General features: G+C 40.7%; 1 protein-coding gene across 2 annotated transcripts in view; it reads right to left on the bottom strand.

Moving 5' to 3' along the window:
* The window catches only part of LOC124287932, a 30,007-nt gene extending 2,714 nt beyond the window's left edge, over nucleotides 1–27,293 (bottom strand). Inside the window, exons 1-4 of one of the 2 annotated variants that reach the window (XM_046724425.1) lie at nucleotides 27,211–27,293; nucleotides 8,730–8,837; nucleotides 7,808–7,981; nucleotides 5,056–5,301 (exon numbers count right to left, since the gene is read on the bottom strand). In XM_046724425.1, coding sequence (XP_046580381.1) covers nucleotides 5,056–5,301; nucleotides 7,808–7,981; nucleotides 8,730–8,817 — 508 coding nt within the window. In that variant the 5' untranslated portion in view covers nucleotides 8,818–8,837; nucleotides 27,211–27,293. Of the gene's footprint in view, nucleotides 1–5,055; nucleotides 5,302–7,807; nucleotides 7,982–8,729; nucleotides 8,838–10,615; nucleotides 10,818–27,210 lie in introns of those variants that run through there. The other variant, XM_046724426.1, reaches the window with a different exon arrangement.
* Nucleotides 27,294–27,401: the final 108 nt, after the last annotated feature.

Raw genomic sequence — 27,401 nt, 5'->3', positions numbered from 1 at the left:
ATTTGAAGCACGGGAATATTTCATTTGAAACCTACGGCTGACGCCGTCGGTTCGAAATGAATTCCCGTGCTTCAAATACTCAATAACACCCGGAAATTGGTCAACACATGATGTTTATCTCCTAAGTGGACACTACTACTCTGATATATATTATATGTAAAAAATGTTGGTTTTCTATTGATTCGATGTGATTGATATCGGAGGATATTTTATGTACATGTTGGTGTGTAAATACTTCATGATTATTGGTGTAATGTATACAATATGGCAGAATCACTTTTGGTTCAGATGTTATAATCTATCAATGTCAGGCCGTGGTTACTGCAAGACTAACTATCAAAAGTTCAAACACATTCTGGTTGGGATACTTATGGGAACAATCTATTAATACCATTGCCAGCTTCATGTATGAATTGATGCTATGTTGGAAATCTATGTTATATGCAAGACTGACAGGTTGCCTAATGATCAACTTAAAGAAAACCACTCGTTGGGACATTCAAAATATCATTTTGGTTCAGCATTACATGTCAAAGAAAAAACTATATTTAAGTACAAGACTGCACTTGATTAGATGAGATGTTGTTCCCACCAGCTTCGAAATGAGACTTCAAGACACAGACACACACACGTGTTTATTTGTTGTATAACACCACACTAAGCAATTTTCCAGCAATATGACGGCGGTCTGTAAATAACCAAGTGCAGACCAGATAACCCAGTGATTGACAGTATGAGCATTGATGGGAAATGGGATACGTTGACATGTGTCAACCAAGTCAGCGAGACTGACCACCCGATCCCGTTAGTCGCCTCTTACGACAAGCATGGGTTGCTGAAGATCAATTCTAACCCGGATCTTCACGGGTAAGATACAGAAGAGAACTGAAACCCAAAACAAGAACGGGAGAAGTTGAGTATCTTTGTGTACAAATGTGTAGCAGCTTATCACCATCCGAAACGTAAACACAGACTGCAGAAATTCTGTTAATATCCTATATTTGTACAGTATATTATTTTCATAGCTTCAGCTGGTGAACCCACCGTTAAACATATTTTACTCCGAAAGCAATGAGTTTGTTGATGTGTAAATCACACGTATAATACATTGTACATTATTTTTTCTGATAGTTTATACGCTTTAATGTAAATTGGGCATATGGTGTACACTATTTGAGTAATACAAATAAGTTAAACTACATCTCCATTACGAAATAATTACATATTCCAACAGAAGGGGGTGCTCACTGTCCTTCATCAACATTCAAATCGATATCTTGGCGTCAAAATGATAACCCTTGCAAATAGACCCTAGAAAAATCATTCAGAGATACACTGGCATTACGTAGCATTACAATGAATTGTACACACTTATTCTTCAATACAAATCCCAATGGGTGTTAGAACGTGACTAGCTGGTGGTCAAGTTTGTCCATGAAACACGCGATGTCTACGAGGAGCGGCGGTGAATACCAAAGGATCATGAAATATATTATCTGTGACAGTTTTCTGAATGTGTCGTTTCCTAGATTACGGGTGATATTTGTTGATAACCTTTGTTTGAATGATCACAATATGTATTCATGAAATTGATACACTTGTTTAATGAACTGTCATTTTGTGTCGAAGTTTCCGTGGACTCAACCAAATTGGTGTTGTGTTGAGGCGTAGTGTGATAACATAATCCTCCCCATCCAGACGAAACAGTTTACTGGGAGTGGAGTTTTCAGTAAGGAGAACATGGGATGGATGGTTGGGTTGGTATTTGATTTGGATCAAATACTCAACTTGGATAAGTAACGTTCTTGATGCGAAACTAATTCAGAAATGCAAGCTTCACTATACAAAGAAAGCAATTTCATTGTATTGATACTTCCAGTTAAGCCTATTTAGAAGTCTCGCTAATATAAGATATTAGAAAACTATTTCTAAGATAATTCTTGGTGTCCCTGTGAGAAATAACGTTTGAAAATAATAACAACATTATTTCGGAAGATAGAAAGTGACATATTGCATGATGTTATTTGACAATACAGAAAGTAGCAAAGATAATGTACTTTCCATCCAACAAAAATGTTGTAAACAAAGTACAAAGTTACAAGATAATGAAATCTCTAAAGTTCGCGCAAAACATCAGCACATCTGACTGTACTTAGAAACAAGTGAAGTGAGATCTGTCTTAGGACCGTGTTGCCAACCCCCATTAACATTTATCCCGGCCCCACTCCAATACAAGTGGCATTTTATTATGGACACCCCTCCCTTTAATAAATAGTTAGAGCCTAAATAATGTTCAAAATGTACTCTTCTCTATTTGAACCCGTGAAGATCCGGGTACGAATTGATCTTCAGTAACCCATGCTTGTCGTAAGAGGCGACTTACGGGATCGGATGGTCAGGCTCGCTGACCTGGTTGACACATGTCATCTTATCCCAATTGCGTAGATCGATGCTCATACTGTTGATCGCTGGATTGTCTGGTCCAGTCTCGATTATTTACAGACCGCCGCCATATAGCTGGAATATTGCTGAACTCACTCACTCACTTCTCTATTTCAAATATACCACCCCTTCCATCCCTTTTGTTATGACATTTGTTCATGAAAGATACACACACCAAGAGTGGAGGAAGTAACCGTGAAGGAAGTGACAGTGTAAGGAGCACTAGTAAAGGGAGTAACGGTGGAGGAAGTAACCGAGAAGGAAGTGACAGTGTAAGGAGCACTAGTAAAGGGAGTAACGGTGGAGGAAGTAACCGTGAAGGAAGTGACAGTGTAAGGAGCACTAGTAAAGGGAGTAACGGTGGAGGAAGTAAACGTGAAGGAAGTGACAGTGGAGGAAGTAACCGTGAAGGAAGTGACAGTGTAAGGAGCACTAGTAAAGGGAGTAACGGTGGAGGAAGTAACCGTGAAGGAAGTGACAGTGTAAGGAGCACTAGTAAAGGGAGTAACGGTGGAGGAAGTAACCGTGAAGGAAGTGACAGTGTAAGGAGCACTAGTAAAGGGAGTAAGAGTGGAGGAAGTAACCGTGAAGGAAGTGACAGTGTAAGGAGCACTAGTAAAGGGAGCAAGAGTGGAGGAAGTAACCGTGAAGGAAGTGACAGTGTAAGGAGCACTAGTAAAGGGAGCAAGAGTGGAGGAAGTAACCGTGAAGGAAGTGACAGTGTAAGGAGCACTAGTAAAGGGAGTAACGGTGGAGGAAGTAACCGTGAAGGAAGTGACAGTGTAAGGAGCACTAGTAAAGGGAGTAACGGTGGAGGAAGTAACAATGAAGGAAGTGACAGTGGAGGAAAGGTAACGGTGGAGGAAGTAACCGTGAAGGAAGTGACAGTGTAAGGAGCACTAGTAAAGGGAGCAAGAGTGGAGGAAGTAACCGTGAAGGAAGTGACAGTGTAAGGAGCACTAGTAAAGGGAGTAAGAGTGGAGGAAGTAACCGTGAAGGAAGTGACAGTGTAAGGAGCACTAGTAAAGGGAGTAACGGTGGGGGAAGTAACCGTGAAGGAAGTGACAGTGTAAGGAGCACTAGTAAACGGAGCAAGAACGGTGGAGGAAGTAACCGTGAAGGAAGTGACAGTGTAAGGAGCACTAGTAAAGGGAGCAAGAGTGGAGGAAGTAACCGTGAAGGAAGTGACAGTGTAAGGAGCACTAGTAAACGGAGCAAGAGTGGAAGAAGTAACCGTGAAGGAAGTGACAGTGTAAGGGGCACTAGTTAAGGGAGCAGGAGTGGAGGAAGTAACCGTGAAGGAAGTGACAGTGTAAGGAGCACTAATAAAGGGAGTAACGGTGGAGAGAGTAACAATGAAGGAAGTGACAGTGGAGGAAGTAACGGTGGAGGAAGTAACGGTGAAGGAAGTGACAGTGTAAGGAGCACTAGTAAAGGGAGCAAGAGTGGAGGAAGTAACCGTGAAGGAAGTAACAGTGTAAGGAGCACTAGTAAAGGGAGCAAGAGTGGAGGAAGTAACCGTGAAGGAAGTGACAGTGTAAGGAGCACTAGTAAAGGGAGCAAGAGTGGAGGAAGTAACCGTGAAGGAAGTGACAGTGTAAGGGGCACTAGTAAAGGGAGCAAGAGTGGAGGAAGTAACCGTGAAGGAAGTGACAGTGTAAGGAGCACTAGTAAAGGGAGTAACGGTGGAGAGAGTAACAATGAAGGAAGTGACAGTGGAGGAAGTAACGGTGGAGGAAGTAACCGTGAAGGAAGTGACAGTGTAAGGAGCACTAGTAAAGGGAGCAAGAGTGGAGGAAGTAACCGTGAAGGAAGTGACAGTATAAGGAGCACTAGTAAAGGGAGCAAGAGTGGAGGAAGTAACCGTGAAGGAAGTGACAGTGTAAGGGCACTAGTAAAGGGAGCAAGAGTGGAGGAAGTAACCATGAAGGAAGTGACAGTGTAAGGAGCACTAGTAAAGGGAGTAAGAGTGGAGGAAGTAACCGTGAAGGAAGTGACAGTGTAAGGAGCACTAGTAAAGGGAGTAACGGTGGAGGAAGTAACCGTGAAGGAAGTGACAGTGTAAGGAGCACTAGTAAAGGGAGTAACGGTGGAGGAAGTAACCGTGAAGGAAGTGACAGTGTAAGGAGCACTAGTAAAGGGAGTAACGGTGGAGGAAGTAACCGTGAAGGGATGTGACAGTGTAAGGAGCACTAGTAAAGGGAGCAGGAGTGGAGGAAGTAACCGTGAAGGAAGTGACAGTGTAAGGAGCACTAGTAAAGGGAGTAACGGTGGAGAGAGTAACAATGAAGGAAGTGACAGTGGAGGAAGTAACAGCGAAGGAAGTGACAGTGAATCGAGTAGCACTGAACGAAGTAACAGTGGAGGAAGTAACATTTACACAAGAAACAGTGGAGGAAGTAACAGTGAAGGGAGTAACAGGACATTATATACTGGGCAACGGTGCAGTAAACGAAACCTATTGCACATTCATCTCAAGCCTTGACCATAGGTTCCTTACAGGACAGTAGGCATTAGCTATCATTGTCCCGGACCACTGACCATAGGATTCAATGCCAAAACAGCAGATACTGTTATCCTCCACACTACTTTACACATCGAGAGGCTACTCACCTTGAGACAGGAGGGCGACATAATTCCAGTCGAGTTTCTCCACAATCCTTGCCACAGCCTCCGACAAGTTGTGTCGTTCGGGAAGTATGGATACCACCATGTCAGGGTCAAGTAGTTCCGACTTCTGACCAGCTGATGACGTCAGCATATGACGCTGGTTCAAAATGACGTAGTTGGTGGAGGTAAAGACGTCAATGTAGGGACCGATGGCGACGGCGACATGGTGATTTTGAAAGTTTCTCCTGGCTTCAGAGAAATAATATTTGATAAGCCTGACCCCTAGATCGGCGATGTGAAGTGTGACAAGAATGTACTTGAAGGAGGTTAATTTAATACCTTGATTATATTTGTAAACATGGGTATTTGGGCATTCATCAAAACCTCGTTGACCAATAAGTTTATGTAAAGGTAAATTAAAAATGTCAACGCCAGTGAATAACCAGCCAATCACTATTATCCTTCTTTAGAAGCATAGGCAAAATAACAATAATTTGAATCGATCATTCGATCAGTCACGACAAAAGTAAGCTTTGATCGTAATTCTGGTAGTTTTAAGGAATTTGTGTCAGTGAAGACTTGTCATGGTGTTTAGTTTGGATTGGGACATTAATAGGGCTCTCACGAGTACTCGGGTACTCGGGGCCGAGTCGGGTAAAGCAGGACTCGAGTCCAATTGAATGGACTCGAGGACTCGCAGGGGAGATACCATAAACATCTCATGCAATCAAGATGGATGATCGTGAGAAAAAATCCAATGTCTGGACGCATTTTTATCTTGATTTAGTGGCCAAAATACGAAATGCCGTCTTTGTGGCGTTTCCCTTCGTTACGCAAGCATTTGTCCTGTAAGCACCCACAATAAGCACTGTAGACAGAAAACCAGCTCAACAAGCAACGCTGGGGCAGTTTGGTAAGTTTGATAGCAAAAGTCGCAAGCCTGTTGACAGGAAATGGTATGAAGGTATTACGCAAGCAATGCTTATGCGCGTTAAGGATATGCGACCATTAAGTCTTGCTTAAAGGGAGGGTTTCAGGGCTTTCTGTGAACCATTGAACCCAAATTACCAGGTCCCATGTACTGCGACAATTCACAACTACCTCATAAAGTCGTATGAAGATTGCAAGGAGAACAAAATATCAGTACCCAAAACGGTACCTGCCGTTGCCTAACTACGGACGCGTGGACAAGCGTAACCACTCACGGCTGTATCACTGTCCCTGCCCACTAGACCTATGTTTGAACAACTTGTTTTCTACATAGATATTCAGTCGTTCTTATCCAGCGTATTTCAGTGTTACATATTCAACAATCAACACATACATACGCATTCAAAATAACATTCACACTATATCCTTAATAGTGAAAATTTTAATCACAATGAATACCATTGACGTGATCTCCGTTCAGCAGAGTTTCGGAAGAAGAAATACAGCGTAGTGTTACTCAATAAATGGTTAGTCTTTAGTTTGAAACCAAACCGTTTTCACTATAAGAAGTCTCAAATAAACATCAATCCTGTTTTACATATTCTTTAAGTTCCATAGTCGATCCATCTTTACAAGATACTAGTATCTAATGCAGCACCAATCAATGAATGCTTTATCTATGTATCTTCCAGCTTTGGAACGTGTTTTGCCGCATTTTAACCATGATTAAGGTTAATTGATTATGTGACTTATCGTCCAGGTGAATGTTTAAAATTTGCTAATATGTCATAACTGCAACGACATATTAATATTAGATAATCTTGAAAGCGCAGTAAAACTTAAAACCAAAAGAAAAGAGAAGTAGATTGATTGGTTTCTTTTCCCTGACACATCCAATCATATTACAGCATTTACAGGCGTAATAAGGTATCACCGGCCCAGCTCATGAATATTAATCACATAATTGATCGCGTAGAACTGGGTCACAGTGACACTTACGTTGCCTTCACATTCTGTTTGCAAATTAAAAGGTAATAGATACTTCCATTGACATTGAATATCAATTGCTTTATTCAAGAACGTTTGGATTCACATATACATGTTGCATTATTCGTAGATTGGAAGTTGGAACAGCTACGTGTATGCTTGAATGTTGGTTTCAGATAAGCATCCAAATTGTCGGGTACTCGGGTCCGAGTCGGGTCTGACACCTCGAGTACTCGAGTCCCAAATTTTGGACTCGTGAGAGCCCTAGACATTAACATCTGATAAACATAAACAAGGTTACCGTGCGCGTATTTGTTTGTCGTGATGGTAAAGTGTTAACTGTGCCAGTCCCTTGCTATGGAGCTGTGGCTAAGGATACAGCTGAAGAATTGGACATTAAATCTGCATCTTATATTTTCATTTTCAAATACAGCATTGTGCTTATGATAGAAGCTGGATAAAACTATGATCCATTTAGCAATACAGATAATATTCGACAATTCGTTGCAGTGAAGTGACCTTTTCAGATATGTCAGCATGGGGCAAATTTGCAAGAGACGTTTTTAACTATTGGAGAAATCAAAGTCATGGGAAAAAACACTATGACTTTCATAATAGTGTTTGTTGTTGCTTTCTAAATATGTACTATTATTTATTGTGTTTGTGTTTTGAACTGCAGACCTACAAAGGCTCCAAAATAATTCTGACTGCTAAAGCCACAGAGTTTTAAATGTAGCACATGTTGTACTTCAGTCGTAGCTATTGCATGTCCACGTACATCCCACACTGTGTCTGATGCTGCCTGACTCACCACTCTAGATGTAGATGAGCTGCCTACCTGCTGTCAGACTGCGGTAGATGGTGCTGCCGTTGGTGTTGTCGAAGCTGACCTTTCCGAAGTGTATGGCGCAGTAGTTGTGCTTGCTGGGGCGCGGGTTCTCCTCCCTGAGTAGAATATCAGCTATCTCCCGGTACAGATCGGCGTCCGTGGAGGCAGGGTACCCCATCACACCTACACAGACGGTATATCTACAGAGACATAGAGGAGGGGTGCCCTATGACAGATACAAGGATAATCCCCACTCACTCACTCACTCACTCACTGAACACAGGGCGTCAAGTTTTGACGTCAGTTATAAGACCTGCACCGAACACAGGGCGTCAAGTTTTGACGTCAGTTATAAGACCTGCACCGAACACGGGGCGCCAAGTTTTGACGTCAGTTATAAGACCTGCACCGAACACAGGGCGTCAAGTTTTGACGTCAGTTATAAGACCTGCACTGAACACAGGGCGTCAAGTTTTGACGTCAGTTATAAGACCTGCACCGAACACGGGCGTCAAGTTTTGACGTCAGTTATAAGACCTGCACCGAACACGGGGCGTCAAGTTTTGACGTCAGTTATAAGACCTGCACCGAACACAGGGCGTCAAGTTTTGACGTCAGTTATAAGACCTGCACCGAACACAGGGCGTCAAGTTTTGACGTCAGTTATAAGACCTGCACCGAACACAGGGCGTCAAGTTTTGACGTAGTTATAAGACCTGCACCGAACATAGGGCGTCAAGTTTTGACGTCAGTTATAAGACCTGCACCGATATATTGCACTTGGACTATAGCTCACCGTAGATCAAATCATGATACACTTATAAATATCTTCAATAAAAGTATCGGTGGTATTTTCAACGAAAGGCACGTTTCTGGGTTCATGTTCATGTTGTTATTTACTTCACATACCTACATTGCAATACATACATACTTGCATTAATCATAAACTGAAACCCAGCTGTCACATTCACCAGAGCCACCAGGACGGCACCAAGTAGAGCGGGGGAATGGTGACCCATCGTCACTTCGGATCTGGAATCAGAATAAATATAAAATAGCAGACACCATCAAACTGTAACCATGGAAACTAAAATATTGAGAGTACCCAAGCCTATTCACTCGTATAAAACCGCCTTATATTATTAAGCAATTAATTATGGCGAGAGACGCATTTTAGTATTCCCAGTATTTCGGATCATGAATTATTCTTATCTGATCCTAATTATTCGTTCTTTCCCTCCTTGCCCTGGGCATCTGTTGAAACTTATGAAAAAATGTTGGGTTTTTTTAAAAATGAGAGTTTGAAGATAAAAACTTTCAATATATACTATAACTCTGTGCGTAATGAGAAAGGCTGTCTGGGTTTTTCAAGGTCAAATTAGGCGCGCTGGATTCAAAATTCAATTATTGCCTTCAAATTAGAACTCGAAAACACTTCAATCCCAACAGTATACCTTTGCACTCATTCTGCCGTTAACATCATGATTCCTTCAGTGTTAAGTGATCATTCATGAATATAGGTATTCACGCCACATGGCTCTCCGACAGTACTTCATCATGCGAAACAAAAACCGGCTGATACAATTAGAAAAAGGTGTTGATTATAGGGTTGGTAAACACATAAGACACTCTTCGTTACACACGACAGGCATGTCTGGCAAAGATTCCCTAATTCAACTCCATGTATGGAGAAGTTTCGGTTTCCCTGTACAATTTAGCGAAATGACAACTGCGTTTGAAAAAAACTCGCTACTGACCTTTCTTTTTGATAGTTATATACATTTGAAGATATATTATTATTCATTGATACATTTCAAAACCCTGATCCAAAAATCATTTGTTTATTTTTATAGGAAAAATATCGTTCTTCACCAAGTTGTGAGAATATGAGGCTTCTGATGTATTCAAGTGTAGCAAACATAATTATAAACCTATTTCCAGAAAGTATACTTGTACAGTAAGGAATGATTAAGTACCTGTAAATTAGGTAAACACGAATACAAGATACACGTAGGTACATAGTCATTGCTCGTCGCTATACCATGTAAATTATTCGCATTCTATTGTAGACAAACTTTGTTTAAATTAACAAAAGTAGAAATAGATATATTTGTAGTTATAGTTTCATTATCTCCATGCCAAATGTTATCTTCAATATATATCTTAAAAAACTAATGGAAATATTTTATCACAGTGAAATTATATATAGCGTGTAAAACACTTTAAATGAATCTTAATTTGGCTGTTATAACCACATGCATGCTATTTAAAATAAATGACTGAACAATAATATGACAATATATATTTGAGACGGCAAGATTTTGTATCACACATTTAGTATGACAGAGTTATCAGCCCTTGTTTTCCAACTACTATTCACACGTTCCGAACTGTGATAAATCGGATTTGTAAACCGGGTGAGCATACCGCGCTAGTAAATGTCAAAATATCACTCACATAATTGTACGTGGTAAATATATGTATAACACAAACCTTTTAATTTATAAATAAAAATTACAAAACGGAATAAACTAGTACTTCTTGAAATAGGTCTCATTCTCATCAAATTTAGAAAACCAACAGTATATGCATATTTTAGTGTTATTATTTTTTAATTTAACGTTAAAAAGAAAGTGTTCCATAGATTTTTGCATAGACTTGCTCACATTCAAAATTCTTTCTAAAACATGATTCATATATTCAAGAAGTATAATATCTCCAAAACTTGTCAGCATACTGGAAATCTTTCAAATAAAGTACCATGAAGAACACAGTTCTCTTAAATATGATGCACACTTCTTAAATTCCAAGACTTACCTTCCTTTAGGAGATCCGAGAAACACAAGTCACGTTGCAACTACTTCTCGGCCCTAATTGAGAGGCCACGCCCCCTGACATATGACCAGTCAGAACTGACAACAGTGACCTTTACACGAGACACGACCAATTAGCTGATGAAACTAACATAAGCCAATATTAGCTCAACGAACTGAGTGGCAATGCTGCTTCACCGTATTACATCCCTCAACAGTAACAACCTACTAAAAGCATTCATTGTATTTTAAATGGAACAAATCTCAACCGACTCTCGTACTAATTGGACCAATAGACGATGGAACTGAAAACCGTCGACTACAACACTGACGCTGGAATGGTGTTGAGCAGCTCTTCAGGGACATCGGTGTTCAAGAGTCCACCGGTTCCACTGTAGGAATTGGTGTTTGGAAATAATATGTCCATGAGCCTGTAGTAGAGTTACAATGATATTAAAATCTCTGTGGTGGATGGTATTAACATTGACTGAATGGCCTTGCCTATATTTGCTTACTGGTTCTAACACTGCAATGCCGACCCTCATGATGTAGATTAGTGCCCCATGGGGTCCATGTTTCTCTCATCAGATAGCCACGTGTCAAGCGTTATAATGGTTCTGAATAAGGAAATCGATAATTATCTTGCGGTTGTGAATTCATATTTCGAACTTGAGAAATTTCACTTGTAAATAGTAGCGTCTCTATAAAGGCCATGATGAGATAGTCTGGGTGTTGGATGTCGTATACTCCTAAATAATAGTTACTTGTCAAGGCACTCCAAATCATTTACCGTCAACTACGTTTATAACGAAGTCGAGACCATTTTAGTTCGTTATAACCGTTGTTTGTTATATATATTTGTTCTAAAGTACGGAGGAACTGACCTGGAGCCAACAATGGCAAAACGTTAATATACTGGACAAAAATAGTTAGGGATATATGTAAATTTTGAAATTATGAATAATGATCTATTTATTCATTGACACACTGATAAAATATCAATGATAAAAATGTCAATATCCCTAACTTATTTTGTCCAGTATATATTCGTCAGTTCATCATGAGCGTGTTCGCTGTAAGCGTAGTGTAACAGATACGTGTGGAAATTATGTCTGGGTATTTGTCGCTACGAACGAACCAGTGTCGTCACTGTCGCCACACATCAGCCACTCTGGAACCCCATGTCATACTCCCACAGTGAGACCCTCATCGCCACCACACAAAGTCTGTGTTCTAACCCATCCAGACACCGATACCCACACACAAAAACTGAATTCAGACAGACTTCAAATTGTGTACCCGTCAGACAAGTGTCAACTGGCACGGCTCCCACAGCCGAAAGCTTTCAAATTGAATGCACAATGTCGTTAGTCAAATGTAACATATGTTATATCTTGGATTAAAATGTCTTAGATAAGTACAAATTCTAGTTCTTTAGAGGGTTGTATTCCATTCGGGATTCCACACAGTGAGGGTGACCCACCTACTTCCACGTCATACCAATGGTTATAACAGGTCAAGAAAGATCTAAACTGAGGGGCAAAAGAAACGTCCCCAAAGTAAAATTGTAAAAAACATTTCTTCTGTTTTCGTTATGACGGAAATTTATTTAGGAACACATCTCCCGAACGCATCCCCACGTCTCACAGAAAGGAAATCCACGTGGAGTTTTTTGTAAGCATGAAAATTGCTTTTATTCACGTTTTTTGCATGCTTCTGTGGAAACATACCCGTATGAAAGTACAGTATAAAAATTATGCTCGACTGTTCGAATTCATCACTTCAATACGTTGGACACAAAGAACATGCCTCCTCGACTCACGGCAGAACAGAGAGAACGAGCTATTGGGATGTTGCAGCTGGGTGCTTCTCACAGTCACGTTGCAAGAATCATGGGTTGCAGCAAGAAAACCATCACCAGACTGATGACACGCTTCAGAACAACAGGTCGGACTGCAGACAGGCCTAGGACAGGGAGACCACCCGTAACCACCCCTCAGGAAGACCGCCATTTACGGGTGCTTCACTTGCGCAACAGATTCCTGACTGTGACGTCATCAGCAACAACCAGCCTTACCCATCCAGTCAGTAGAAGGACCATATCCAGACGACTCCGCCGATTCGGTATCAGAGCCTACAGACCATTCCGGGGCGTGACGTTAACGCGTGAACATCGACGTCGTCGATTGGCTTGGGCACGTAGAGTTCGGCAGTGGCAGCCGCGGAACTGGCGCCGGGTACTCTTCAGTGACGAGAGCCGCTTCCAGTTGAACAAAGCTGATGGTCGGGTACGAGTCTACAGACGTCGGAACGAACGCACAGCACGTTGTTGCGTTCAGGAAGTTGAGACGTTTGGCGGCGGTAGTGTGATGGTGTGGGGGAGAATTGTGGCGAGAGGAAGACTGACTTGTTGGTGATAGAGGGAAACCTGAATGCCCGTCGATACATTGATGTTGTTTTACGACCTGTCGTGTTACCCTTCCTCCAGCAGAATCGAGGCGTGTTGTTTCAGCAGGATAACGCTACTCCCCACACTGCTGTTGTTACCCGGAACTTCCTGAACAACAACAACGTAAACGTCATTCCTTGGCCAGCAAGATCCCCAATTTATCACCTATTGAGCACCTATGGGATCATCTCGGCCGTCAGGTGAAGCAACGTCAACATCCCCACAGACAAGAAACGCTTTGGCTCAAGCTCTACAGGAAGAATGGCGTCGCATCCCACATCACCTGATCAGACGTCTTGTGCACTCTGCACGACGTCGTGTGGCATGTATCGCTGCAAGAGGTGGACACACTCGCTACTGAGGAGTTGGACACTCAAAGACACTCTGTCAGTACTGATGTGCATGTGTTGTCATGATCGAAAACCGGAATTTCATTATCATCCTTTGAAGATTTCAACGAGCATCCACTGGACTCAATGGTTGTTTGATCGGGGTTACTAGTTCAGACTTTTTGAAGTACAAATTAGACGCATCAGTGGCGTAATCGATGTTTAGTACATTTATCTATATATGCTCCCTAGGGTTCATCTTCAGGTGAACAAATGGTTTGGAACATTTAGCCTTTTCAGGGAACACCCGGTGTCATAACTATTTCATACTAATTAATAAACACACACTAATGACAAAGTTGGAATCGCGCAATGGACTTTAATATGAAGATTAATTATAGCTCAATAACCATCAAATGGCCAATTATTTTCCAATTATTTACCCGCCTGAATTTGAAAGCAAACAGGTAAGTAAGACCTCCTCATGTGTTTCACATTTAGATGTATGCATATAGATTCAGTGTGATTAAAAACTCTCCACAAGGTTGTATGACAAAAGGGATGTCGATAGGTCAACAGTTCCAGCCTTTGATGTTTTACATTTCAAAGCTTTCGAGTCACAATAGAGCAACCTGTTTTTATCAATATTTCAAAGAGCTCCATACCTCTCTTGCGCACACGTTGTTTGATCAGGTTACAACATTCAAGGCTACGAAAGCTTTCAAAAAGGTGAAGGACATTTCAAAATGTGACACGCATCAGTGACAAAAATTGTGTCCGATGCAATTTCAGTTTTTAACTAGCACATTCCCTATTTTGTCAGGTGTATAATTGACTAGCCTTTGTATGTGTTATGATAAGCGCGGATACGCACAGCTTTTCAGGCGACACCTGGTATGATCAATAATTTGATATTGATTCATAAACACATGCTCATGACATAGTCGGTGAGTGAGTGAGTTTAGTTTTACGCCGCTTTTAACAATATTCCAGCAATATCACGGTGGGGACACCAGAAATGGGCTTCACACATTGCACCCATATGGGAACTCAAACCCTGGTCTTCGGCGTGACGAGCGAACGCTTTAAATAACCGCTAGGCTACCCAACCGCCCCTGACGTCTTGTGGAAAGATTTGTATTACTTGTGTTGTTACGATTACTGAAAGGGTTTTCTTGCATCCATCATAAGCCTGTGTCATTCATCACCATGTCGTTCGGTTAACGACAAATCTACAGTATGAATAAGTAATTAAGTGGGCCCTGATTCATTCAAACAAACATAACAATCTGTTTCCGATACGAGTTAACAAAGGCAACAAAAATGTCTTTAATCACTAACCGGTTCTCTGTATTGGACACAAACGGTGAAATATTACATGGCAATTCTAACTAATACTGAAATCACGTGTTTACTTAACAACAGATGGCGCTTTCGTTGATATAACGCGATAACTTTCGAGATTAAATACTCGAGTCACTGAGTAAACAGGTTCTCGTCCTTAGAAGGAGTTACCCGGCTGCGATAGAGGAGAATTGGTGGCAGTTTAAGAAGGAACTCAGTCCTGAACTAAACTTGTTTATGATAGGGCTCATCTGGTTACTGTAAGAGAAGGTAAATGTAATAGACACGATCCTAGACACGATACAATGTACGAAACCGCAGCCTTAAAGTACGTAAAAGTTAAGAAGTCCATTAGATTTCGTCATTCTGAGGGTCGAATCGGAAAACATAATTATAATAAAATACGAGGGAAAAATTGCTTCATGAAAGAATAAATTGTTAGCTCCTCTTTCCGAGAAAAACATGTGTTGCTTTAAAAAGTGAGGGGATTATTTTGTGGATTTTTTAAAAATACTAGATGATTAAATGCGTTTCACATTCGGATTCTGACAATACATGCCATTCACGGAATATGGTTGTAATGAGTGGGAATGAGGATCTATTACGAAATATGCACTCCTTGTTAATACGTGGATTATTACGAAATATGCACTCCTTTTAAATATGTGTATTGATTACGAAATATACACTCCTTTTAAATACGTGTATTGATTACGCAATATGCGCTCCTTTTAAATACGTGGATTGGTTTCGAAATATGCACTCCTTTTAAATACATGGATTGATTACGAAATATGCACTCCTTTTAAATACGTGGATTGATTACGAAATATGCACTCCTTTTAAATACGTGGATTGATTACGAAATATGCACTCCTTTTAAATACGTGGATTGATTACAAAATATGCACTCCTTTTAAATACGTGGATTGATTTCAAAATATGCACTCCTTTTAAATACGTGGATTGATTACAAAATATGCTCTCCTTTTAAATACGTGGATTGATTACAAAATATGCACTCCTTTTAAATACGTGGATTGATTACGAAATATGCACTCCTTTTAAATACGTGGATTGATTACGAAATATGCACTCCTTTTAAATACGGATGGATTGAAAAATATGCACGAAATATGCACTCCTTTTAAATACGTGGATTGATTACGAAATATGCACTGGATTGATTTCAAATATGCTCCTTTTAAATACGTGGATTGATTACGAAATATGCACTCCTTTTAAATAAGTGGATTGATTACGAAATATGCACTCCTTTTAAATACGTGGATTGATTACAAAATATGCTCTCCTTTTAAATACGTGGATTGATTACAAAATATGCCTTTTTTAAATACGTGGATTGATTACAAAATATGCTCTCCTTTTAAATACGTGGATTGATTACAAAATATGCTCTCCTTTTAAATACGTGGATTGATTACGAAATATGCACTCCTTTTAAATACGTGGATTGATTGCGAAATATGCACTCCTTTTAAATACGTGGATTGATATGCACTCCTTTTAAATACGTGGATTGATTACGAAATATGCACTCCTTTTAAATACGTTGGATTGATTGGTTGAAATATGCACTCCTTTTAAATACGTGGATTGATTATTAAAATATGCACTTCTTTTAAATACGTGGATTGATTACGAAATATGCACTCTTTTAAATATGCACGAAATGCTTTTAAATACGTGGATTGATTACGAAATATGCACTCCTTTTAAATACGTGGATTGATTGCGAAATATGCACTCCTTTTTAAATACGTGGATTGATTACGAAATATGCACTCCTTTGGATTGAAAAATATGCACTCTTTTTAAATGGATTGATTACGAAATATGCACTCCTTTTAAATACGTGGATTGATTTCCTTTTAAATATATGCAATATGCACTCCTTTTAAATACGTGGATTGATTACGAAATATGCACTCCTTTTAAATACGTGGATTGATTGCGAAATATGCACTCCTTTTAAATACGTGGATTGATTACGAAATATGCACTCCTTTTAAATACGTGGATTGATTACGAAATATGCACTTTTAAATACGTGGATTTAAATACGTGCACTTCTTTTACGTGGATTGATTACGAAATATGCACTCCTTTTAAATACGTGGATTGATTACGAAATATGCACTCCTTTTAAATACGTGGATTGATTACGAAATATGCACTCCTTTTAAATACGTGGATTGATTGCGAAATATGCACTCCTTTTAAATACGTGGATTGATCACGAAATATGCACTCCTTTTAAATATGTTGATTGATTATGAAATAAGCACTCCTTTTAAATATGTGGATTGATTACGAAATAAGCACTCCTTTTAAATATGTGGATTGATTACGAAATATGCACTCCTTTAAAATACATTGATTGGTTAGCACTGCTTTTTATGCATGGACAGATGCTGAGGCCCCGTTATTACTATATTCTGATAATGGTGTAGCACTCCTTTAAATAGATAGATGGTGAACACCTATCTCAATACATAGATTGATCTATTTAGTTTTGAACAGAAGTAAGTGCCATGAATATGGTTTGTACTTTAAGTTCAGTGATATCACGGAGGTGGACATGTGAAATGGACTTCACACATTGTACCCTTCAGCTGTTTGACAGAGTAATAATTTATACGTGAGAGTACAGGTCTAATTATTTACAGAGAATTATATCACTTACGTTGAACAATATGACCTTTTTGCAGCTCTGAAGTGGATAATAACCTTTTTTTGTTCTGCTAATTTTCTTATTAGTGTAGTTTTGTAATGACTCTGACTGTGTTAATCTCTCCTACGATTTTGACCTTGATTAAATGTAGTGCCACAACACTGGCACGGCAAAAGTTGGCATGTACTGTTAATGGATAATTAAAATGAACCGTTTAACGCATTCTACTAACAATTACAGGCAACTTGCTGACCTGATTGCTAGGACATGACTCAGCATAGCCTAAAAACCTCCTTTCTAATGTCTGTCGTGTCAGGATCGCTGCCAGTCGTTGGTTCGAATCCCGTGAGTGTTCGTACTGACTGTATATCAACATGCATCCACATATTAACAAAATGTGACAAAACAAAAGCAAAATTTAAAATTGTGTTGAACTCAATTCGTTTTCCCACTCACATATTTATAGATTGTCCACGTTGTTGTTGTCGGCACTTTTCCTTTTGTATGGAATCCTGGAAGGGACATTGTCGCATTGTCGCCCTCTCAAATACAAGCAAAATGAGGCAAAATTAACCAAAACGCGACACGCGACATCGCGACAATGCGACAAATGGGCGAAATGTCGCGTTTGTCGCGATGTTGCGTGTCGCGTTTTGGTTTATTTTGCCTCATTTTACTTGTTTTTGAGAGGGCGACAATGCGACAATGTCCCTTCTCGGATTCCATACTTTTGTCATGTGTTTCAAGGCATGAATTAGGCTAACCTTGGACATAGCCTTTAACCTTCATTCAGCCTACGTATAAGATATTTTACAGTTACTGTAATACATATAGTGTGGTGAGTTTCTACGGAATTAGAACGTTGAATTCACGACCCAAACAATGACAAAATAAAAATCTTGACCTTTATAAAATTTATCATTTGTAAAGTAATCAGTATCAGAGATGAAGTTAATGATTTTCACTTTGCTTGGAGCGACAACCTGGGGTGTTGAAACAAACACGACCCTATCTATCGTCAGTACATGTATAGCATTTCCTCTGTTCATACAATATAGGTTTTCTATATCACGAGTGGACAGGCAGCCAGAATGTCCGAACAAACAAAACTAATTACATGCACGAGATATTAAACTGCTACATAATAACAAAGTAAGCGTTATTCATCTTGACAAGTATTGTTAGTAAAACCAAATATATGTACGTAAACTTGTCTTGGACTGCGTTTTCCTGTTCAGAACATGATTGTTTGTATGTATACACATACTCAGAATCGTCATGATGGAGAGCTCTCATGCCGACAGGTTGGGTTCGTTTCCCTTATGGGACATTGTGTGACGCACATTTTAGGCATTCTCTGACGTCATAACGCTGGAATAATGCTAAAGGCAGCTTAGCGCCATACTCACTCACTCTCAGTTGGCTATATATCAGAGCCACACTTACTCACTCTCAGAGGGGTTATGTATCAGAGTCATACTCACTCACTGTCAGTGGGGTTATATATCAGAGCCACACTCACTCACTCTCAGTGGGGCTATATATCAGAGCCATACTCACTCACCCTCAGTGGGCTATATATCAGAGCCACACTCATTCACTCTCAGTGGGCTATATATCAGAGCCACACTCACTCACTGTCAGTGGGCTATATATCAGAGCCACACTCACTCACTGTCAGTGGGGCCATATATCAGAGCCACACTCACTCACTGTCAGTGGGGCCATATATCAGAGCCACACTCACTCACTCTCAGTGGGCTATATATCAGAGCCACACTCACTCACTCTCAGTGGGCTATATATCAGAGCCACACTCACTCACTGTCAGTGGGCTATATACCAGAGCCACACTCACTCACTCTCAGTGGGGCTATATATCAGAGCCACACTCACTCACTGTCAGTGGGCTATATATCAGAGCCACACTCACTCACTGTCAGTGGGGCCATATATCAGAGCCACACTCACTCACTCTCAGTGGGCTATATATCAGAGCCACACTCACTCACTCTCAGTGGGCTATATATCAGAGCCACACTCACTCACTGTCAGTGGGCTATATATCAGAGCCACACTCACTCACTCTCAGTGGGGCTATATATCAGAGCCATACTCACTCTAAGTGGGGCCATATATCAGAGCCATACTGACTCACTCTCAGTGGGCCATATATCAGAGTCATACTCACTCACTCTCAGTGGGGCTATATATCAGAGCCACACTCACTCACTCAGTGGGCTATATATCAGAGCCACACTCACTCACTCTCAGTGGGCTATATATCAGAGCCATACTCACTCTCAGTGGGGCTATATATCAGAGTCATACTCACTCACTCTCAGTGGGCTATATACCAGAGCCAGAGCCATACTCACTCTCAGTGGGCTATATATATCAGAGTCATACTCACTCACCTCAGTAGGGCTATATATCAGAGTCATACTCACTCACTCTCAGTGGGGCCATATATCAGAGCCATACTCACTCACTCTCAGTGGGCCATATATCAGAGCCATACTCACTCTCAGTGGGCTATATATCAGAGTCATACTCACTCACTCTCAGTAGGGCTATATATCAGAGTCATACTCACTCACTCTCAGTGGGCTATATATCAGAGCCACACTCACTCACTCTCAGTGGGGCCATATATCAGAGTCACACTCACTCACTTTCAGTGGGGCTATATATCAGAGCCATACTCACTCTCAGTGGGGCTACATGCCATGTCGTAGAAATTGTCGAAATGGGTTGGGGAAAAGCCAGAACAGTTTCAACCACACATACTTTTCGTCATAAAGCATGCAGTGCCTGCCAGGTATACTACATGCGTGTTGGACAACACAAGTAGTAGACAGCACTATACGAGATGGCGAGACATTACATCATTTTTACAACTCCGGATTTGACGAATCATGTAGGGAACTGCAGTAATAAATTCTTAGGTGTAACCCCCTGGTCTGTCTCACAGTCCCATATTATTTTCCCTACTGCCTAGCCCTCCGTACCAAACCGAAACATGAGTCTCATTCACCTATTCAGACAATGACCTACTTTTCAGCCGATCCGAATTTTCTCGTGTGAAAGTGAAAAGAGACACCACAAACAACTATGGTTACACCGAATTCCAATTCCTTGTTTCATAAGAAAATGTTATTTACAAGTTAATTTTAATAAACTTTAATAACATCGTATTTCTATATTTTATGACGAGGTTTAGGCAGCATGACCTTAACTAAGGCGTCACAGACTGCCCCTGTTTGATGAGGTCGTAAAATGATTCACAATTCATCTGCCTCACTGGTTACACCTGTTATGTGTTTTTTGCACTTATTCAGTGTAGTTTTGTAGCGCACAATGTGATTGACATAATATCAAGTCCGTACCAGACCGCCAAACTTTTCTAGCGGCAGAGCCTCGTTTTGAGATCTCCAAGATTTCCAGATTTCCGGTTGTCAGAACACGCTGTACGACAGAGCACGCTGCAAGACGTGTTTGCAAGGATTAGAAGGAGCGTAGTGTTGCAATAAACAAGTACTTAGATGTATCAAATACTACTGATTAATATTTATGTATCCAGTTGAATGAATTGGTCTCAAAATTCTGGACTGGTTATTGTACTAAGGTGCGCAATAGGACGGAACCCAGTCAGCAGGAAACGAGACTGTTGTGTAATCAATCTTTTGACTTGATATTAAATCCCTAAACACGGTAAATGATGATAATGATGTAAGCTTGATGTGCTAATGATGATGACTACGAAGGGTTATGATGTGGACGTGTTCATGATTTCGATGAGGTAATGCTAGCATCAAAGCGGCAACATGACGAGTTCCAGTTCTGTACAGCCATTGAATTACGGCTATCAAAATAGCGGGCTATACGTCATAACAATTGTCGCATCCAAAATATAACCATGACATACTGAATATTTGATTGGATATCCCATTAGTCAGTAAACATAAGTTCCTCGTTAATATTAAATGTTATAAGGACGTGTTATTATCGCACGAAGGGTAATGTCAACGTCAAGGGAAGCGGAAGGTATTCGCCGACTCCCACATATCGAATGGAGTAATGAAGTACACGATGCTTAGATTAATCAGATAACATCCGTTCTATTAAGTCTGGGTAAATATGGCTGTGAAAGCTGAGCCAGAACGTGCTGTCAGTACCTGATATTGTTCACTGTACAATGTTACTGTGCAACCTTGTCCCAATACGTAAAGTCATGACATATTTGGCGTAACGCCACATTTTGATTCCAATAACTGCGAGCTGCTATCGTATTTATGGTCCAGAAATTGCCCTAACTTGTGAAGCGTTTGATGTTATACACAATAATTGTGAAAGCAAATTTATGCAATAGTGATTTTTCCGGAAAATGTTATTATATTGACCTCCACCCACGACCATACAAAACGGGATGGCTACTTTGACCTTCATTCACGACGGTCCAGCCGGGAGGGTGGCGGCCCTGGCATTCACTAACGAACTTAACGTTTTTACCTCGACCTTCATCTCGACGACGCAACTATGAACTTCACTTTGATTCACGACCATGCAACCTGTAGGGTGGCAACCTGGACCTTCACACACGAAACACAAGAACATTGAGCTCAACCATTTCTTTTCATTTAGGGACCGTTCATAATTTATGGCTAGGGGGATGATGATGATGTTTATGGAGAAGCATGCACAATGTGAATGACCCCCCCTAACATTTATGTACAAAGTAAGTGACCCCCCTGCTTGTCATGTACAAAGTCAATGGCCCCCCTCCCCCTTTCCATATTTTTTTTAAAGCATAATATTTTAATTTTTTTTTGTACAAAATTGCTGACCCCACTAGAAACTTGTGTACAAAATTGATGACCCCCTACCTCCCCAGAACAAAATGGGTTACCCCCCTTAAAATCATCATCACACACACCCCACCCACACACACACCCCACACCCCCAGCCATAAATTATGAACGGTCCCTTAGTGAATGAAATCATCAATTCACTCGACTGACATAGCGCTAAATGTCAAAGTCGTAGGTGGAATGTCAGGCCAAGTGACTGTTCCTGGAACCTTGCATAATGAGATCAGTAAGCCTGATTAATACCCAGAGTTCAATGTTTGTGCATGTTCAGTGTAAGGTAACAAAGTCACAGGACTACCAATGCCAAGGAATCGCATGGGTGGGTGTAAGGTGCACACACAAAGACACTTGTTTTATACAAGGGGCGAATCTCTCTTTCTCTAAATATACATATATGCGTGCGTGCGTGCGTGTGTACGGTGAATTTGGTAATCCATAGAAATCCGAATCAAAACACAGCACACCTTTGTGGAGAGATATTTTTCTACCTAACCTGGATTTATGCAAGATTAAAGCAAGTGCTGTTTCTATACTAATGGCAGCTGAAACTGTCTGTCGTGTTGATACATTAATAAGATTACAGCGTATCATGGGCTAGTCTGGACTGCACATATAATAATATGAGAACTAACGAGATGAGAGAAATTACGTTATCTTTCCTATGTCAATTAATTTAATCGATACCGAGTCAGCTTAGGATCTGTTACTTTAATTCCCAAATGATAAAATTACGTTATATTCCAAGTTACGTGTTGGTTATTCTCTTACCCATAATCAAATTTAGTGCTTAAAAACAAAAAGTAAATTTCTTGCGTAACTGTTACATTTATATATCTATCCCTACACTAAATAAGCTTGACTTGGCTTCTTTCTGTCAACTACAGTTGAAAGAGGTACGTTTTCAGCCTTTGACCAACAGTGGAGCGATTGGGAGCGGGGAACAGAGGAAAATGAGGGAAGGTTGCACGTTTCATGATCATCAAATATCATTTTCAAATGCTTGTGCATTTTGTCTCTTCGGAGAGGATCACGAAATTCATGTACGAGACTATGCAGAGTGTCATCCAAACATTCGACAAGTATTCGCGTAATAACATCGGTACACTAGTGCAAGAAAAACGACAGACCTAATAAAAATATTGACCTATCAGATCCCACATTGAAGAAGAGCCATGTATAAGGAAATTGTCTGTGCAAAGTTGCGTCCCTTGGCTGTGCAAGGCTCCGTGACTGTGTGTAAGAATCTGAGTTTCAGCCCATTTGGCCTACAGTGCACTTTGAAACGTAGTCATGCATAGGAAAGAACCTGCTACTTAGCAGTTCAGTTTGGTTTCTTCTACCAATTCCTGCGCATTTTATGTAAATATTTTCCGGAATGGGATCAACAATATCCTCCAAATGTCAAACTATTACAGAATGCAGTTTACGTTTTCATATGTAATATCAAACGAACCCCAAAATGACTGTATAGTACCAGCTAACGGTATAAGTGATAAGGGGTTGGCTAGCCTAATGGTCAAAGGGTTCGCTCCTCACGCCGAAGACACGGGTCGATTCCCACGTGGCTGCAATATGTGAAGCCCATTTCTGGTGTTAATATTGATAAAAGCGGCATAAAACTAAACTCACTCACTCCCTGTAAGTGATAGCATTGTGCATCACTAAACTAGAACATCCATTCTATATACATCACAAGCCTCAGTAGTCTGTTCCTTCACCAATCTGGCACAGAGCGCCGTCCCAGAGATAAACACTGACAGGAACTTCTATACATGGTAAATATTTGATATCCTCTTCGTACTGTACCCAACACCCACAGGAGTTTTTTAATAATAGTACATTGAATTGATTTGTGATCATTTGCGAGTAGTTAGCAACGTCTATTCATTCGGTACAATAGTGTCAGAAATGAATGTTCGGATATACCAGTGTGAGATAATACGATTAGATATCAAGTTCTAGTGTGTGGGTTTTCATTGATTGTACTGCTCGTGAAATGAAAACATTGTAAGACAGGTTCACATCTGGTCGCTACAAATGTACGCAGCATCCATGGTGATGGACAAAATATTTTGTTGATGAAATCATTACACAACAGCCATATTATTGTGGATCTTGAACATAAACTCACATCATGCGTGATTCCTGATGTTCATATAATATACATGTACATTCGTTTTAATGAACAGCCCCCATTTCTGGTGTCCCCGTCGTGATATTGCTGGAATATTGCTAAAAGCGGCGTAAAACCAAACTCACTCACTCACTAATGAACAACCAGTTCTACTGTATTTCCGACGTGTGTGTCATCATGTTTGTATACTGAACCACAAATGAAACGCAAATCAAGGGTTTTATAGTTTGTGAATAGAAATGTATAAAAACATACATCAATTTTAAGAAAAATATAAAGAAACACTGTTCATTGTTTACACGAGTCCCACTGAGCACGTTGTAATAACGCAGTCATTTTGTCTCATGCACATGTAAAAAAATGTCCACCCTTAGAAACATCCAGTATTCCACCACATTCGACTGTGGGAAAGGACAGGAAACAAGTTTTAATTATCTGTTGCCACTGGTAAGGTACAGGCTGGATCAGGGTCAACTTTAGTGTCATTTGCCTACTTTCACCAGATCAGACCTAAACAGAATGGCAGTAACCAAGACCGACTGGAGAGCCGATGGTCACTACTCCAGCGCAGGATGGTGACACATCTGCGTGACCGACAGCGATGAGCAACACCGACAGCGGCAACTACCCACGGTCCAAGTCATCCTGTGTCAGAATCTCTTACAGCAGCGGGAATCAGACAATGTATTCATGACTAATATCGCCTACAGCGTCTAAAGTGGGCCCAGCAGCAACTGCGTCTCTAGTATGCACAGCAGCAACTACTTCTAAAGTGGGCCCGATTGCAACTACATGTGTACTTCTAAAGTGGGCCCAACTGCAACTACTTCTTAAGTGGGCCCCACAGCAACTACATGTACTTCTAAAGTGGGCCCAACAACAACTGCGTCTAAAGTGGGCCGAAAAGCATCTACATCTAAATTGAGCCCAACTGCAACTGGGTCTAAAGTGGACCCAACAGCAACTGCGTCTAAAGTGGGCTCAACAGCAATTACATCTGAAGCGGGCCCAACAGCAACTGCGTCTAAAGTGGACCCCACAGCAACTACTTCTAAATGGGCCCAACAGTAACTGCGTCTAAAGTAGGCCCAACTGCGTCTACACTGAGCCCAACTGCAACTGCGTCTAAAGTGGGCCCAACAGCAACTGCAGTTAAGTGGGCTCAGACGAATCTCAGACGAATCTCCCTCACGCCCTACAGCACGGGTCTCTGTGGATTGTTGTCGTCTTTGACATCGAATATGGCGCCAGATGAGCATGTCTGGAAATGTGTCTGGATCGAGACTGGGAGGCGTCCTTGGACAGCAAGACAGCCAAACAGACTTCAGGCAGTGGAAACCTGCTTAGTGAAGGAATTCTTCAAGCCCTTTTACTTAGAGTTGGCGACTAAATAAGAAGGTGGCGTGCGACGTGTATCGCGGCCAACACACGCTACCCCTGTTATATTAAACACCTTTTACGTGTTTGTTTAGGGTAGCCTGTTTTCGGGGTGATGTAAATAAAGACAGACAGTATTCACACATAAAATATTTTCTCTATACTCTTTTCCCGACAATGTCTACACATAGTTTAAGGTATTAACGTTATCCGCTTGGTATGCACAATTTAATTTGTTTTACGTTTTGATAAAGGAAGAACATAAATGAAACTGGACATTAAGAACCCCCTTGACCCGGAAAACGTATGTACCGGAAGAACGCTGTTCGTTTTTCCTGTGCTTAGTGAGATCCATACTACCGTTACATATACAGTGTGTATATCAAAAGTACACATCAAATGAACGAATATATTCTGGTAACAAACATACACACTGAACATATTTCTTTTTCCGCCTTGGCATCTCTGTAATATGGCTGACTATGGCATGAAAGGAGTGTAACTATAAAATACAACACCAGGCGCACGGACAGATTAAAGGGGATCCTTTGCCAATGTAGGTAACATGTACTTTAGTATGTGTAAGAAACAAAAACTCACTGTCCCCATTCTGAAAGGTTCTCTCGGGACAGATCAGTAGAACAAATCATATTTCCCTGTATATAAACAATAAAACTGAAAAAAAATCGATTTATGAATGCTGCTGTCGGCAAATCAATCATATTCAGATTGTTCTCAATAACACAATAATTACAAAAGCTCTTTCGATAGTATTTGATCACTCAAAACGAGAAAACATAAATTGACAGACAGCAACACCAACGCAGCAACGAGAACTAACAAATACTCGCGGTGCCATTAACCAATCTATGATTCCACCCTTGAAGCCTCTGGGAGGAGCGCAACCTTTACTCTCTCAGTTCCGACGATTGGAGGTTATATCAGATGCTTTAGACGCTCTAGTGGAGGAGGCACCGGAATAGACGCTTCATATTGAAATCCTGGCCGTCAGTCCCACAGCGTGCAGAGTTCAACCTGATTTGCTTAATGACCTGTGTGATATTTACTTAGGCAATTTTGCCAGGACTGTTGGATATGAATGCAGATTAAAAACCTCCGGGGTGCCACAAAAACAAGTCACCGGACCATGGGATGGATACCAGTCATTGACTCCCAATGAAATTTGACATTGGAAGAACTTGATGAAGACAAAGAGTTGAGCTGGTTTATGCGTGAAAACAATCGGGCGTGAATCATGTCACGGAGATCAGCGATCAATACCCCGGGTGTGGCAATGACATAAACTATACAACATACTTTGGAATATCTGCTTAAATTCTACATCATAAGTTGGTTACAGTACAACGCAGGATGGAGGCGATGGTTAGAGATCTACTCACCTGAAATAGAAACTTAAACCTCAAATGTCCGTCAGATCCGTGCTACATGGTGCAGTCAGAACAGTGATATAACATTCGGAACGAACAACAGTCGACGTCATCCGACGGAGTGGGATTCGTAATGGAACGGTTCACATAGCTATCACGTAGAGCGCTGGGAGATCACATATACGACTCGTGTGGGCCACGTT

This window comes from Haliotis rubra, unplaced genomic scaffold, assembly GCF_003918875.1.
Source record: "Haliotis rubra isolate DU_JTF1 unplaced genomic scaffold, ASM391887v1 Scf409, whole genome shotgun sequence".
Lineage (NCBI taxonomy): Eukaryota > Metazoa > Mollusca > Gastropoda > Lepetellida > Haliotidae > Haliotis > Haliotis rubra.
The sequence above is the reverse complement of the archived record's forward strand: the minus strand, read 5'-3'. Positions and strand labels throughout refer to the sequence as shown.